Consider the following 15,090-nt stretch of genomic DNA (forward strand, 5'->3'; position numbering starts at 1 on the left):
CGCCTCGCGTTTACCGCAGCAGGCTGCAGAGCGGACAAGGCCAGGCGACCTCCGACCGCGCAACCCCTCGCGGCATGAAGTGGCAGGAGACAGTGGTGGTGACCGCGGCGGCAGCGCCCGAGGACCGCGACAGAGAGCAGCCTTGGCAACCGGCAGGGCTAGGGTGCAGGGCGCGTGGGGAGTCCGGCGTCCCCCAGGAACCCCGCAAACAGTGTAAGTTCAGCTGCGGTCGCAGACTGTCTTGAGGGGTGGATGGGGATGGAGAGTGAAAGCTGCAGGACACCTGAGTGGGACTCCTGAACAGGTCAAGGCGGGAAGGGTTGGGGAGCTGCTGTTTTGGCAAAGGCTATGTCACTGGGGCAGAAAGCGTCCTGTCCATTTCCCCAAGCCCTCCTTTACAAAAGTACCAAAGCCCAGGGTGTGGGCATCACCTAAAACTTGAAGGATTGGAAGTGGAATTATTCTGAAAGAGAATTATAAATGTATATATAAAACTATATGTATCTATTTACACACACATATACATATATACAGAGACCTTTACATGTATATAACATGTATAGACCTTTATATATGCATGCATGTGTGTATGTGTATATGTATAAATACACACATGGTAACATACACATCATTTTGACAATTCCTTCATTATACAGATTAAGAAATTAAGGTATAGAGGAGAGGAGGTGACTTGCCACCATTACTTAGTCAGTGCTGGAGAAATACGTAAAATACTTTAGTTCTCATCTCTTGAACTCCAAATCCGTCTATTATTCCCTGATCCTTTTGGAATCTCAGTTAAGGGTTGTTGTTGGTCGTTTGATTTTTGTTGTTTGTTTTGATACTGGGACTGAATCTAAGGGTGCTTAACCACTGAACCATACCCCTTTTTTAATTAATTAATTTATTTTGAGAGAGTCTCACTAAGTTGCTTAGGGCCTCACTAATTGCTGAGGCTGGCTTCTTTGAACTTGCAATCCTCCTGGCTCAGTCTTCTGAGCTGCTGGGATTACAGGCCTACACTCTCACGCTGGCAAGGGCCACATTTTAATAAGCTGCTGTTTCCTCTCTGTCCCCCTCCCCACGCCAAACATACAAGCCATGTTCAAATATGTAAAGACAGTTCTGGTCCACAGCCACAACTGGCATGGTTATAACTGGAGTCCTAGCCAGGTTGCAATGCTCACCCACATTGTTTCATGAACTTTCAGATATTTGACAGCCTATTGCTTTGCACCCCACAGGTCTTCAGGTGCTAAGGAATGATGATGAAAGTAATAGGACCAAGTAGAACACAAGCAGTTTCTAGCCTCCTTGATTGCCTCTCTGGGGAGTAACCTGAGGCTTTCGAGCCTCCCTCAGACCTGACTGGTCCCAGGAGGGGGCACTGGGCTCAAGCTCTCAGCACTTATACTTCAGTGAACCCCATACCCTCCTCTCAGGAGACCTTGTCAAGGAGTCAGTCACTGAACCACTGCCTCCTGGGGAAAGGGGTCTGTCCCTCGGCATCAGCCTCAGTGTGACCATGATACCTCATTCCTCTTGTTATTATTACCAACAGCAAGCACAGGCCTTACTTAGAGCAATTAATGTAGCGTACCTAAATAGGTAACAGAGATTCCTTACTTCTGCTTTAAATTATACCTGGCAACTTTCCCATTAAAATGCTTGCATTGAAAGGTATTTTCAGTCTTGTGACTTTAGGAATAAAAGGTGAACTTACTCATTCTTCCATTCAACATATACTGAGTCTTTACTACATGCCAGACATTGGGCATGAAAATGGGGAGATGAATGCATGTAGGTACCAACTTCGATGAGCTCACAAAGTCAGGGTATGGGAACACAAAGGGGTTTTGCCTCAGCTTCCCTGAGAACCTCCTTTTAAGATCTCAGACCAAGTAGAGACAGGCTGTTCATACCACACAAAGTATCCATTCAGCTTTCAAATGTCTTTACTTACCAGGAGATCTTTAGTCTCTCTAGAGCCTCTACTCTCCAATCACAGTTGTGCTCTCAAATATACACAAAGTGTGGTCCTCCCCCACGTAAGCATCCTTGAATTATGTAAAGTTGGCCATTGGAGCACCCATAAAATGCATCAAAGAACTAATTAGCTTTATAATCATTTGTAGTATTTTCACCATTCTGGCTGGTCTCTTCCAACATTATCCAGTTAATTAAATCACTGAACCCAGTATTGTAGGTATTATCTGATTATACAAGGTGGTGTAACTATAACTCTTGATAAGAAAACTATACTTTTATTAAATGGATCCAAAATAAATACCTGTTTTAGCTGTCATGATATCATTAACATGTAAAACAAACGCAGTTTATGACGATCATTAATCTTTCTCCCTTTCCCAGGTTCTAGTCTCCTAGATTAGGTTTGATATATATATATATGAATATAGATAGATAGATAGATAGATAGATAGATAATCTCCCCAGTCCTCCCATTCACTACACAGACCAGGCACAGGCCTGGGCTGTGGTATACATGGGGTAGGCTTACTCTGCCTCCTTTTTCTATACAGTCATTGTTAAGAACACAGCTTGTGGTAAGCATCAGGAGGCCTGAGTCATATTTACACCCTTCAATACCATTCTATGGATTTTTGCATTTTTTTCCAGGTTTCGAATCAACCCTTTGAGAATCTTGATTGTCATTCAACCACTTACCCATTCACCCAAGTTTATGCCATTCTCACAAGTGGTGAGCTTGCTGGAGGTTCCTTTATTCAAATCAGCAAGTTAGATGGTGATCCCATCAGAATTGTTTAGTTTGTAGAAGACTTTGATCTGTTAATCAGTATCTTAGGCACGATCACCCTGCCCCCTGCAAATCTACTTTATCAAATGCCTTGTTGAAGCACAGATGTATTGTGCCTACCTCCCCAATCTAGTAGTTTAGTAACTTGAGGTGTGGAAGAGTCAGGTAGGTGTGACTTCTTGTTTTTATGACTTCAGTTTCATGACTTCAGACAGGTACTTTCTTAATAATAAAATAGAAATCATTATATTAACCCACAGGTAATTGTGAGGAAGAGAAACAACATGTTAGTAGATGCCTAAAGCATGGTGACACTGAATAAATTGTAGCACTTGTAACCTGAAATAGCATTGTCCCAAAAGAATAGAATAACAGAATAATTGAGGAGGCTGAGTAAGAAGGATCACAAGTTCAAAGCTAGCCTCCGCAACTTAGGGAGGCCCTAAGCAGCTTGGTGAAATCCTGTCTCAAAATAAAAAAATAAAAAGGGCTGGCGATGTGACTTGAACCCCTGGGTTCAATCCCTGATACCAAAGAAAGAAGGGAAAAAAAATTAATGGTCACTGTTCCTCATTGTCTATATACAGAAGCCATTTATTAACCATTCACTCAAAATTTTGGTGAAGATCATCATAGTTATAGTTTGTAGATATCTCCCTTCCCCTTCTCCCTCCTTCCCTTGCTTCCTTTCTTTCTTCCTTCTTTTTCTTTGTAGGGGATATTTGCCCATGCTTGCTCTTTACTACTCTCAATTTTCACTGTTCTTTAAATCACCTTTAATGATTTCTCTGTAAATTCTCTTAGAAGCAAAGCTGAAATTTGTCAGAAGCTCTCACCCTTAGGCTGGGGTTGTGGCTCAGTGGTAGAGCACTTGCCTCACACGTGTGACACACTGGGTTCAATCCTCAGTACCATATAATAGTAAACAAATCAATAAAGATATTGTGTCCAACTACAACTAGAAAATATTTTAAAAAAAGATCTCACCCTTGAGCAGGTAACTTATAGACTTTGCTCCCTTCCCTGCTGTTATAGACTTTGTTTCTTTTCTAGCCAAGTTTTTTAAATCCTTTCCTGCTCGAAGATCATGATTCAACAGAATAAGTTTAAACCAAAGTTGGTCTCCAGTAGTGCTCTTGTCTCTCATTAATATAACTCCCAACTTTTAGGAAGAATGACACTCTGAGAGTATCTAACTCTACCTTGTCTGTGTCTGAGGGTATATTTGAGTCCTCATGACCACTAATGACCCAAGGCCACTGTCATGGCAGCATGTATCTTGCCACCATTTAGCCAGTGTGTATTCAAGTCAAAGGAACTCCCTTGGGTTCTTTACTGGTTGGTCTAGAAAAGATGAGACACCTGCCATATCTTTGTAGGTGTAATACTGAATTATAAATAATTAAAGTGTTTCCTTGAATTTCTCATGGCTCCTTAAATTGAGCTCTTGGGTACTGAGCCTAGAATCATAGTTTCCTGACATTCATGGGGTTGCATTGGCAGATAAGCACATAGAATAGTCTTTGCTTAGGGCTCTATCAAATCTAATGATTGTTCATTCTACCTGAGCACATATTTCTTGAACCCGTGCTATATGTCAAGCTCTGTTCTAGGACTCTGATAAACTGAAGAGACAGCATCCCTGCCCTTTGGTGTTTAATGGTCTGGTAAAGAAGACAGATATCAGCCAGGTGTGGTGGTGTACACCTGTAATTCCGGTGATTAGGAGACTTAGGCAGGAGGATCACAGTTTAAGGTCAGCCTCAGCAGTAAGTCCCTGTCTCAAAATAAAAAGATCTGGGGATTTAACTCAGTGGTAGAGTGCCTCCCCAGTTCAATCTCTAGTACAAGAAGAAGAAGGAGAAGAAGGAAGAGGAGGAGGAGGAGGAGGAGGAGGAGGAGGAGGAGGAGGAGGAGGAGAGGAGGAGGAGGAGGAGAAAAAGAAGACTGACACCTACATAAATAATTGCATGTAAACAAAATGAAACTGCATACAAATTGCAATGTCTAAAATGAAAGAAAAAAGGAGGGTATCATGAGGAAAAAACATTTCTATCTCACGGAGTCAGGGAAAGTTGCCCTGAGGAACAATATTAAAGCTGTGGCTACAATTTGAATCGCAGTTATGCAGAAAAAAAAAATCAGGAGAAAGGCAATTCAGGAAGAGAAAAGAACAGGTACAAAGGTGAAATGGACAGAAGGGCAACTTGGCTGGAGTTCAGGGAACTACACAGAGAGGCTGATGGAGAGATTGGAGAGAGGTGGGGCAGAGCACAGAGCTCTTATGTTCCCCTGGAGTTCTGTCCTCTGGGGTGAAAGAACAAATATCAATACTGGACTGTAGTAGTAATGACCTACAGAACCAGATTTAGAGGCCAGAAAAAAAAGTCACATGTCCATAAGTGGTTCATTACTATAGAGAGGTAAGAATGATGGTGGTTTAATCTTTTAAAATTACAATTTTAAAATGCTGGATTTGTCCTGCATTCTGCATCTGGATTGCTAGCTCCATGCACACATCTATTTTATCAATTGCTCTCAGCCCTGAGTCAAATACCTGGTACAGTAAGTATTTAGTAAGAATCTATTGACTAAATTGAGTGAAAGATTTCATGAAATGAATGAGAAATCCCACTACTTCTTCACAATATCCAAAAGAGAGCTGGGAATATAGCTCAATTGGTAGAATACTCGCCTCACAAGCACAAGACCCTGGGCATTTAAAAAAAAAAAAAAAATCCAAAAGAGGTACCAAAAACTTATCCCCCAAATTCAGGAATTACATTGTAGTGTGAAGTCCCCAAAGAACCAAAGTTAAAATGGAGTGATTGCTCTGAAAGAGCCTTCACAGCAAATTTCTAGCATTTGTATGGAATGATAGGTCTTTTTTTTTTCTTTTTTTTTTTTTTAATTGTAAACAAATGGGATACATGTTCTTTCTCTGTTTGTACATGGCATAAAGGCATACCATTTGTGTAATCATAAATTTACATAGGGTATTGTTGTTTGATTCATTCTGTTATTTTTTTCCCTTCCCCCCCACCCCTCCCACCCCTCTTTTCCCTCTATACAGTCCTTCCTCCCTCCATTCTTGCCCCCCTCCCTAACCCTAACTCTAACCCTAACACTAACCCCTCCCACCCCCAATTATGTGTCATCATCCACTTATTAGCGATATCATTCGTCCTTTGATTTTTTTGAGATTGGCTTATCTCACTTAGCATGATATTCTCCAGTTTCATCCATTTGCCTGCAAATGCCATAATTTTATCATTCTTTATGGCTGAGTAATATTCCATTGTATATATATATACCACAGTTTCTTTATCCATTCATCAATTGAAGGGCATCTAGGTTGGTTCCACAATCTGGCTATTGTGAATTGAGCAGCTATGAACATTGATGTGGCTGTATCTCTGTAATATGCTGATTTTAAGTCCTTTGGGTATAGGCCAAGGAGTGGGATAGCTGGGTCAAATGGTGGTTCCATTCCAAGTTTTCTAAGGAGTCTCCATACTGCTTTCCAGAGTGGCTGCACTAAGTTGCAGCCCCACCAGCAATGTATGAGTGTACCTTTCTCCCCACATCCTCGCCAACACCTGTTGTTGCTTGTATTCTTGATAATCGCCATTCTAATTGGGGTGAGATGGAATCTTAGGGTGGTTTTGATTTGCATTTCTCTTATTACTAGAGATGTTGAACATTTTTCCATATGTTTGTTGATTGTAGATCTTCTTCTGTGAAGTGTCTATTCATTTCCTTAGCCCATTTGTCGATTGGATTATTTGCATTCTTGGTGTAGAGTTTTTTGAGTTCTTTATAGATTCTGGAGATTAGTGCTCTATCTGAAGTATGATTGGCAAAGATTTTCTCCCACTCTGTAGGCTCTTTCTTTGCATTGCTGATAGTTTCCTTTGCTGAGAGAAAGCTTTTTAGTTTGAATCTATCCCAGTTATTAATTCTTGCTTTTATTTCTTGTGCTATGGGAGTCCTGTTGAGGAAGTCTGGTCCTAAGCCGACATGTTGAAGCTCTGGACCTACTTTTTCTTCTATAAGATGCAAGGTCTCTGGTCTGATTCCGAGGTCCTTAATCCATTTTGAGTTTAGTTTCGTGCATGGTGAGAGATATGGGTTTAGTTTCATTCTGTTGCATATGGATTTCCAATTCTCCCAGCACCATTTGTTGAAAGGCTATCTTTTCTCCATTGCATATTTTTGGCCCCTTTGTCTAGTATGAGAAAATTGTATTTATTTGGGTTTGTGTCCGTGTCCTCTATTCTGTACCATTGATCCACCTTTCTATTTTGGTACCAATACCATGAGTTTTTGTTATTATTGTTTTGTAGTAGAGTTGAAGATCTGGTATTGCGATACCCCCTGCTTCACTCTTTCTGCCAAGGATTGCTTTAGCTATTCTGGGTTTTTTATTCTTCCAGATGAATTTCATAATTGCTTGCTCTATTTCTGTAAGGTATTTCATTGGGATTTTAATTGGAATTGCGTTGAATCTGTATAGCACTTTTGGTAGTATGGCCATTTTTGATAGGTCTTTATATTAAAAAAAACATTATTCATGTAGATATAATGGCTAGAATGTTGGGAAGAATTATGATAAGTAACCAATTTTGTCAATTCCTTTACAGGGAAGAAATTTTTATATTGTGAGCCGCACAAGAGAATTAAGGAAGTGCTAGAAGAAGAACTTTATATTAAGAGAGATGAATGCCACATTAAAAATCCACCTGCAGGTAATCTCAGTAACAAAATATATTTGTGAAATGAAAATTAAATCGCCTATTTGATAATAGGGTGATTATAACTACCAAAAGAAAAATAAGTTCTTAGGAAATTCTTAAACTATAATTATTTTGCTGATGTCCAAATAAATCTGTTGTGTTTAGAAAAAATGAGCTACTGGTATCTACGTCTTTGCTGTTCTAATGTTTGGTGGAGCTATTTCTATTTAAGGATCAGTACCATTTTTTCCCAAATGCTTAAAAAACATAATAGCATCTTCAGTCTTATCAATATAGGTATAACCAATCACATTAATTCCCAAACTTTAGATTGCACTAGAATTACTTGAAAACTTGTTAAAAGCAGATTGCTGGTCCCCATCCCTAGGCGATCTGGCTCCATAGGACTGAGATAGGGCTGAACAATTTGCTTTTCTACCAACTTCCCAGTAAGGTTGATACTGTGGGTCCGGAGACACCATTTTGCCAACCTTTGACCCTGCATAATCCTAGGTCACTTAAATAGGTCAAAACATTGAAGGACTTTGTGCCATGAACACAAGTGTGTTACATGGGCACCAAAACCTCTCGTTGATGGTTCATGTGAGAATAGATATGCTCTAAAAGCCCAAGAATTTGTCCTTTTTTTTTTTTTTTTTTTCCTACTTGGTATTGAACCCAGGGCCTCAGGCACACACTCTATTACTCTATTACTCAGCCCACAAATGTTATTTTGAAACTGACAGTACCCCTCAATTTATGACTCCTTCCCAATAAGTAGTAGGTGAATATTTCATGCTCTTCAAATCATCAGGTATTTATTACAATGCTGTAGGGTACCAGCAATTGCAAGAAAATAAATAAATAAATAAAAGAACTGTAAGATTGGACTCCCATACTCAGAAAATTTGATGTTTTTTAGGAGAGTTGTTGAATCTGGAGATGGGGCCCAGAATCACTCAAGATTCCTAAGAGTAGGTGCCGTAGACCCAGAAGTCTATCATTTCAGACTTCATCATGCATACGCCCATTTCACCTTTCTAAACCATCTGCAGAAACATCCTTGGGGCCTTCTTTTATTATCCATTCTTACAAAAGGAGAGACCGACATGGCCACATTTGCTCTTATGATGATTTGAGGGAAAGTTTTAATTTTATGAATGAATCTAAAGTTTGACATCTATGAATGGATGTAAATGGTCTATGAAATTTCTGCTGTGAATGCAGCATAGATGTATTATTTCCTCAGTGGTTAATTTTTTAAGCATCTATATTATATTTTGGATTTATCTTCATTGTTTTCAAAGACTACCTAAAAGTTAATATATACACTAGTTGTATGTTATCTTATTCTTATTGGATGTGCTTTATTATGAGGCCATCTAGGTTTATAGGAAATATAATTTAATTTATCAAAATTCATTTTCCTGGCGAAGGTCATGGCAGCCCATCTCACCTGACAGTGGGAGGCAGTGCCTCCCCTTCCCCTCCGCAGGCGGGAGAGTTAGATAGTCACCAAAGAAAACACCATGAAAGATACAGATATCAAGAGACTACTGTATACCCATCTTTTATGCATATTTTCAATTATCCTAAGCATCTTCATTCCATCAGTATTCTTGGAGAACTTCTCAATATTGGAAACACACTTGACGTGGTTGTGTATCTGTTCTGTTTTTGTAACTGCTGTCAATCTAGTATTATATTTGGTAGTGAAACCAAATGTGTCTTCTAAAAGAAGTTCATTATGACATAAGGTAACCAGAGTTTTGAAATGTTGTATCTACTTTCTTATGTCTTGCTTTTCCTTTCATGTGATTTTTGTTCTCTATGGAGTACCACTAATAGAGTTGGTGTTGGAAACATTTTTATTTGCAGTTCTTTTGTCTACTTTTACTACTGTACCTTGTTTATGTTTGTTAGGACCAAATCTCAAAGCCTGGCTAAGAGTTTTCAATAGAAATGGAGTTACATCCATTTGGGAGAATAGTCTCCAGATCACTACAATTTCTAGTTTTGTAGGAGCATGGCTTGGAGCATTTCTATTCCACTGGATTGGGAAAGACCATGGCAGATATGGCCCATCTCCTGTACGCTTGGAGCGACCTTTGGCTACGTGACTGGCCTTGTTATTTCACCACTCTGGATATACTGGAATAGAAAGCAACTTACGTACAAGAACAATTAATTAGAGCAAAGGGAGAAGATATTTCTTTGTGCAGATTCCACAAGGGCTGTGCAGAAATGTGTGTGGTCAAAGCCAAGCAGTTCCATTTACAGCACTGTTTTTTTATGTAGTTTCGACATGATGTGATTATAGCTTTTTAAACTATGAAACCCCTGAGAGATTGTACCTTCTAGTTGAAATAAAGTATTTATAATAGAAAAAAAAATTCATTTTCCTAAGCCATTTTTCCAAATATGGGTCATACGAATGGAGACTTTCTGGGCTGCATTTTTATAACATCCACCAGAAGTTGCACAGAGGTACTATTTTAGCCTATAGAACTTTCAAAACTAAGAATAGATCCTTAAGTTTAGGTTTTAAGGGTTCTACTTGTTGAAAAAAAACATGAATTTTCTAAAAGTGTTAGAAGCCCCACATCCTTGACCAGAACATAGAACAAGTACCAGGGAGGGTGCCATACTTTCCAGCCCTGAGCCAGTCACTGGACCCTCTGGTCATTACAGTGACACTTTCTCTGTCAATATCTGATGATAGCTATGGCTTTGCTTCCTGGAAGACATATCTTCTGAAATACATCCAGTATTATGCACCAAACTTTTAGGGACTTCAGTAGCTCCTGTAACCGCTATTTATGGATGTCAAGAACAAGAACATTTGGGTCTGGTGTTGTAGCTCAGTGGTAAAGTGCTTACCTAGCATGTGTGAGGCACTGGGTTCAATCCTCAGTATCACATAAAAATAAATAAATAGAATAAGGTTAATAAAAAAAGAATAAGTACATTGGACAGGGTGTGGTGGCACGCATCTGTAATCCCAGAACTCAGGAGACAGAGGTAGGAGGATCACGAGTTGGAAGCCAGCCTCAGCAACTTAGGGAGGCCCTAAGCAACTTAGTGAGACCCTGTCTCTAGCAAAATATACAAAACAGGGCTGGGGCTGTTGCTCAGTGGTTAAGAGCCCCTGGGTTCAATTCCTTGTATTTGACACATTGTCTTCACCTCTTTATACATCATTTGCTCCTTCACCTATTCTGATTAGGCTTTCATTCCCATGAGTTTAGGGAAACTATTCTTTTCTAGACTGTAAATAGCCTGCTTGAAGGTCAAAGCCAAGGATTCTTTCATTATACTCACGTCTCCATAGAATATGACACAATTGTTTACTCCTTCCCTTTAAACCCTTCCTCAGTTTGGACTCTAGGTCACCATGATCTATTTTGTTTTTGCTCTGACCTGTTTACCACTCCATCCTTCTTGCTACCTCTCCCTCTTCTTGGCCTCTAAAATCTGGAGAAGTCAAGTTCTTTTCTGTATTCATATTCCTCCTTGGGTGATCACATCTGGCTCTCTTTTACTAATAACTCTAAAATGTGTATCTCTAGTCTAAACTTCATTCCTCAAATCCCAAAAAGTCTACTTCACCCTGCATTTGGATGTCTGATAGACCTCTTAAACTTAACATGTCCAAAACAGTTCTTACCCAGGATTGACTGACTTTCCTTCTTTTCATTCTTTCTTTCTTTCGGTACTAGGGTTTGAACCCAGGGCACTCTATCACTGAGCTGCAACAACCAGCCTTTTATTTTTATTTTGAGGTAAGGTCTCACTAATTTCCCTAGGCTGGTCTCCAACTTGCAACCCTTATGCCTCACCAGGAAAAAAGTATGCAGCCAGGACTCTTAAGACTTCCCTCCTCTGAACTTTTGACTCCCACTAGGCTCTTGATGCAGAGATAAATGGGCACAGTGAGATGCCCTGGATGCTGGGGTGAAGGGTAACGATGATGGTAATGATGACGGTGATAGTAATAATGATAGTAACAATGCCCATCATTTATAGAAGTATCTTCTGCATGTGTCAGATTTTTTTTGTTATTTTTTGTTTTGTTTTACAAATTACCTCTTTTAACTACTGAAGCAACACTGTAGATATACGCTCTTTTATTCATATTTTGCTTATCTGGAAGATGATGTTCATAAGGATACATGACTTGCCTGGTGTCACACAGCTGGCAAGTAGAATAGCTGAACACAGGCTTGTCAGAAGCTGCAGTACTTGCTGTCAGTCATTGGGTTATTCTGGCTTCCTTGAAAGCATATAATTGTGTTCTTAGAAAGTAATAAAAAATTGAAACTAAAATTTTAGTAGCAGATAGTGTAGGGTCATTTTAAGAAAGGAAAGAAGGAAGGAAGGGAGGGAGGGAGGGACAGAGGGAGGGAAAGAAATTTGCCATTCTTCTCCAGGTTTAGTTTCAGTTCAGACTTCAGGTTCAAACCTGTGGCCGGCCAGGTTTCAGAGGTTTGCTCATTTCTGTCAGACAAGGCAGAGAGCCCGAACCTACTAGAAAATTTCTCATCATCCTAAAAAATAGAAATGCACTTCCCTCATAATATCTTCTAGTCAGATGAAAATGGAAGTTGGGGCAACCTGTGGAAACTTCTGGATAAGGAAGGCTGTAGCTCATGTGATTATTTGTAACTTAGTGATTCCCTGAGGATTTCTCCTCCCCACTTTTTAAAAAGAGAAAGGTAAGCTTGTGGTTTCCTCGAACTTCCGTGGAGGACTTTGTAAAAATAAGTTAATATGTTAATATTTTCATGTAGCAAAGGCTTTTTTAGCTTTCTAACTGAAAACTGCAGAAGTTATAGTAGCCATGAAAATTTGATAAATGAAGCTTAATCAAAGTTTTCCCTTATAGAACATTTCCTTTTGCAATGAATTTCAAAATATACTGCCAAGTCCATTAATTTTTGTCTTTTTGTGCCTTAATAACATGAAAACTTGAGTCTGGTTTATTTACTGTGCTTAGTACAAATTTAGAAAGTACAAAATGTTGTTTGAGCAAGGGTAGATAGGTTGAATATTATTTATTTCGTTCAACAAAAATGTTTCATGCACCCATAATACACAAGGAATTTACTAGACAGATAATTGTAGAGTCTAGGAGTCACTGAACACAAATTAAAATTACTTGCATTTTTCTTCCTCTAGTCAAATCTCTGAATATGTTTACACAAGGGAAGTATAGAAGATATGACTCTAAACTGGCTTTTCAAGCTCTCATTCTCATTATTCACAGTCCAGAGAGAGCTAATAAGAACAAAAAATATTTTAAAGGGTGAATTTACTTTTCCTATGAGACAAGGCTAGGTCCCACTGGTTAGAACTGTTGGCATAAGCATAGATTCATAATTTTTTAAAGTTAGAATAGAAACACACTTAAGGTGTCTGAGTAGAAGGGGTTGAGTGCATGAGAGGGAAGAAAGAAGAATCTCTGGAAGGTTCTGGGAAAGGACTCGATTTCTTTGTCTTCATTTCTCTCCTGCCTGCTGCCCGTTTCTTTTTCAGGCCAGGCATGCCAGCACAGAGGTCTTGCTGGGCCTGCTGTCTTCCTTCCACCTCCTGGAATGCACGTGATCAGAGCTGAGGAGTTCAGTTTCTCTTAAGAGAAGCAGCTGTCTCAAAGGACATCTGTGATTCTTAATGGGCATCTTTTTTTTTTTTTTTTTTTTTTTTTTGCAGTGCTGGGGATTGAACCCATGGTCTTGTGCTTGCAAGGCGAGCACTCTACCAACTGAGCTATCTGCCCAGCCCTAATGGGCATCTTTTTTTCCCAAAGGCTTTCTGAAATTCTTCATCCAAACATCAGACCAAATAAAAGTAGTAGTATTTTTTTCCCTCAGTAACCTCTATCCCTGACTACAGTAAATTCTTTTGTATGACTATATTTTGTTTTGAGGGTTTTAATGAATTCTTTAGCATCTACATTTATATTTTTAGGTATTTTCTCTATTGATTATAAATTTAGCTATTCTTGTGATTACACTGTAGAGCCCAAATAAATTCCTAATCTTTAAATTTGATGTGTTTGATTGGCATAGATCTGCTTTCTGATTTTAAGTACTTTCCACTTACCAAATCTTTCCACAGTGTAGATGAATCTATTTCCTTGGTCTCTTACAGGAAGTTATACACAAGTAGGTGTTTAATAAATGTTGGTAGTTACCTGATTTTGAGAGTCTGTTACCAGGGGCAGGGGAGCAGCTCTTTCCTATTTCTAGACAACACAGAAGAGGAAACTGGTTTGAATGGCAGGGGAGATTTAGGTTAATACAAGCAATGACTTAAATTTTTTGGCTCCTGACAGAAGGAGACTGTGGCTTTTTCTTTGAAGGTCCCTGAAGAAGAAAGAAGATAATCTTGATAGATAGCTTCAGCTACTCCACTCCCAAATGGGAAAGGAGAGGCAAGAATTGATGCTCAGCTAGGTGAGTCAGCCAGTGACTGACTGCTATCAGTGAACCCGAGTTTGTGCTTGGATAATAAAACCATTTCCCTGTAAAAATAATAGCAATCAAAAGAAACAAAACAAAAAAACTAAGCAAACAAAAAAAAAGCAAAGTAACCATTTATTAAGTACAAATCACTTTATGCCCACCTCATCTACATCCTATAATAATCCTTCAAGGTAGATATTATTATCCTCATTTAAAAAAAAAAAAAAGGAAACTGAGAAATAGTAGGTTAAATAATTTGCTCAGAATCACATAATTGGAGGTGGTAGAACTGAGACTGAACTCCTGCTCTCTCTTCTGAATCCAAAGTCTGTGCTCCTGGTCATTACTGGGTACAAAACCATTTGAGGAAGGTCAAGTGTCAGTGAGAATGCCAGTAGGCAGCCCTAGATCCATGGAGAGAATTTAGCATTAAAATCTGTAGGCTCAGAAATCAGAATAACAACTTAAGGCAACTCACCAGAATTCAGAAACGTACTTGACTTGGCTTGTGGTTTTCTGCACAGTTGAGGTTCACAAAACACTTTTTGACTGACTCTCAAAACCTAAAGAAGTGATTTTAGGATATTATGTCAGTCAGCTTTTTGTCACTAAGACCAAAATATCTGATACAAACAACTTCAAGGAGGAAGGGTCTATTTTTGGCTATTTTAGACATTTGAGTCCATGGCTTACTGGCTCTATTGCTCCGAGCCTGAGGTGAGGCAGAATATTGTGTGGACAGCTGCTCACCTCCTGGTAGCCAGGAAGTAGGTGGGTGGGTGGTGAGGGACAAGGTATAAGTCTCCAAGGACACGCCCCCAGTGACCTACTTACTCTGACTAGGCACCCCCTACCTGCAGTTTATACCACCTCCCACTAATGTCATTAAAGTATTTAATCCAACTATGGGTTAAGCTACTGATGAGGTCAAAGTTCTCATTATCTAATCACTTCCAATAAGTTCTCCCTCTGGACATTGATGCATTATGAACCAAGCCTTTGAGGGACATTCCAGACCCAAACGATAACAGATACAGAGGATAGCCCAGTGAAAATGATTACTAGAACTTATTGAATAGTGTCAGGATTTAAGACCTATAATTTGCCATGTACC

At 39.4% G+C, this 15,090-nt stretch overlaps 1 protein-coding gene, 1 long non-coding RNA gene, 1 other non-coding gene and 1 pseudogene across 4 annotated transcripts in view; 2 read left to right on the forward strand and 2 right to left on the reverse strand.

Annotated features, from left to right (window-relative positions):
* Positions 1–15,090, forward strand: part of C11H11orf97 (chromosome 11 C11orf97 homolog) — a 19,994-nt gene continuing 4,904 nt past the window's right edge. For both annotated transcript variants that reach the window (XM_047518295.1, XM_047518296.1), the window contains exons 1-2: positions 1–213; positions 7,420–7,524. In XM_047518295.1, coding sequence (XP_047374251.1) covers positions 75–213; positions 7,420–7,524 — 244 coding nt within the window. In that variant the 5' untranslated portion in view covers positions 1–74. The remainder of the gene's footprint in view (positions 214–7,419; positions 7,525–15,090) is intronic.
* On the reverse strand, positions 2,450–2,581 carry LOC124960837 (small nucleolar RNA SNORA51). The gene has a single exon (XR_007104159.1). It is a non-coding gene; the product is annotated as a small nucleolar RNA SNORA51 (small nucleolar RNA).
* On the forward strand, positions 9,013–9,895 carry LOC124959844 (phosphatidylinositol-glycan biosynthesis class F protein-like; annotated as a pseudogene).
* The window catches only part of LOC124959846 (uncharacterized), a 14,964-nt gene continuing 13,966 nt past the window's right edge, over positions 14,093–15,090 (reverse strand). The window contains exons 6-7 of the long non-coding RNA XR_007103993.1: positions 14,473–14,539; positions 14,093–14,380 (exon numbers count right to left, since the gene is read on the reverse strand). This is a non-coding gene — a long non-coding RNA (uncharacterized LOC124959846). The remainder of the gene's footprint in view (positions 14,381–14,472; positions 14,540–15,090) is intronic.

The sequence above is a fragment of the Sciurus carolinensis genome, chromosome 11 (assembly GCF_902686445.1).
Source record: "Sciurus carolinensis chromosome 11, mSciCar1.2, whole genome shotgun sequence".
NCBI lineage: Eukaryota > Metazoa > Chordata > Mammalia > Rodentia > Sciuridae > Sciurus > Sciurus carolinensis.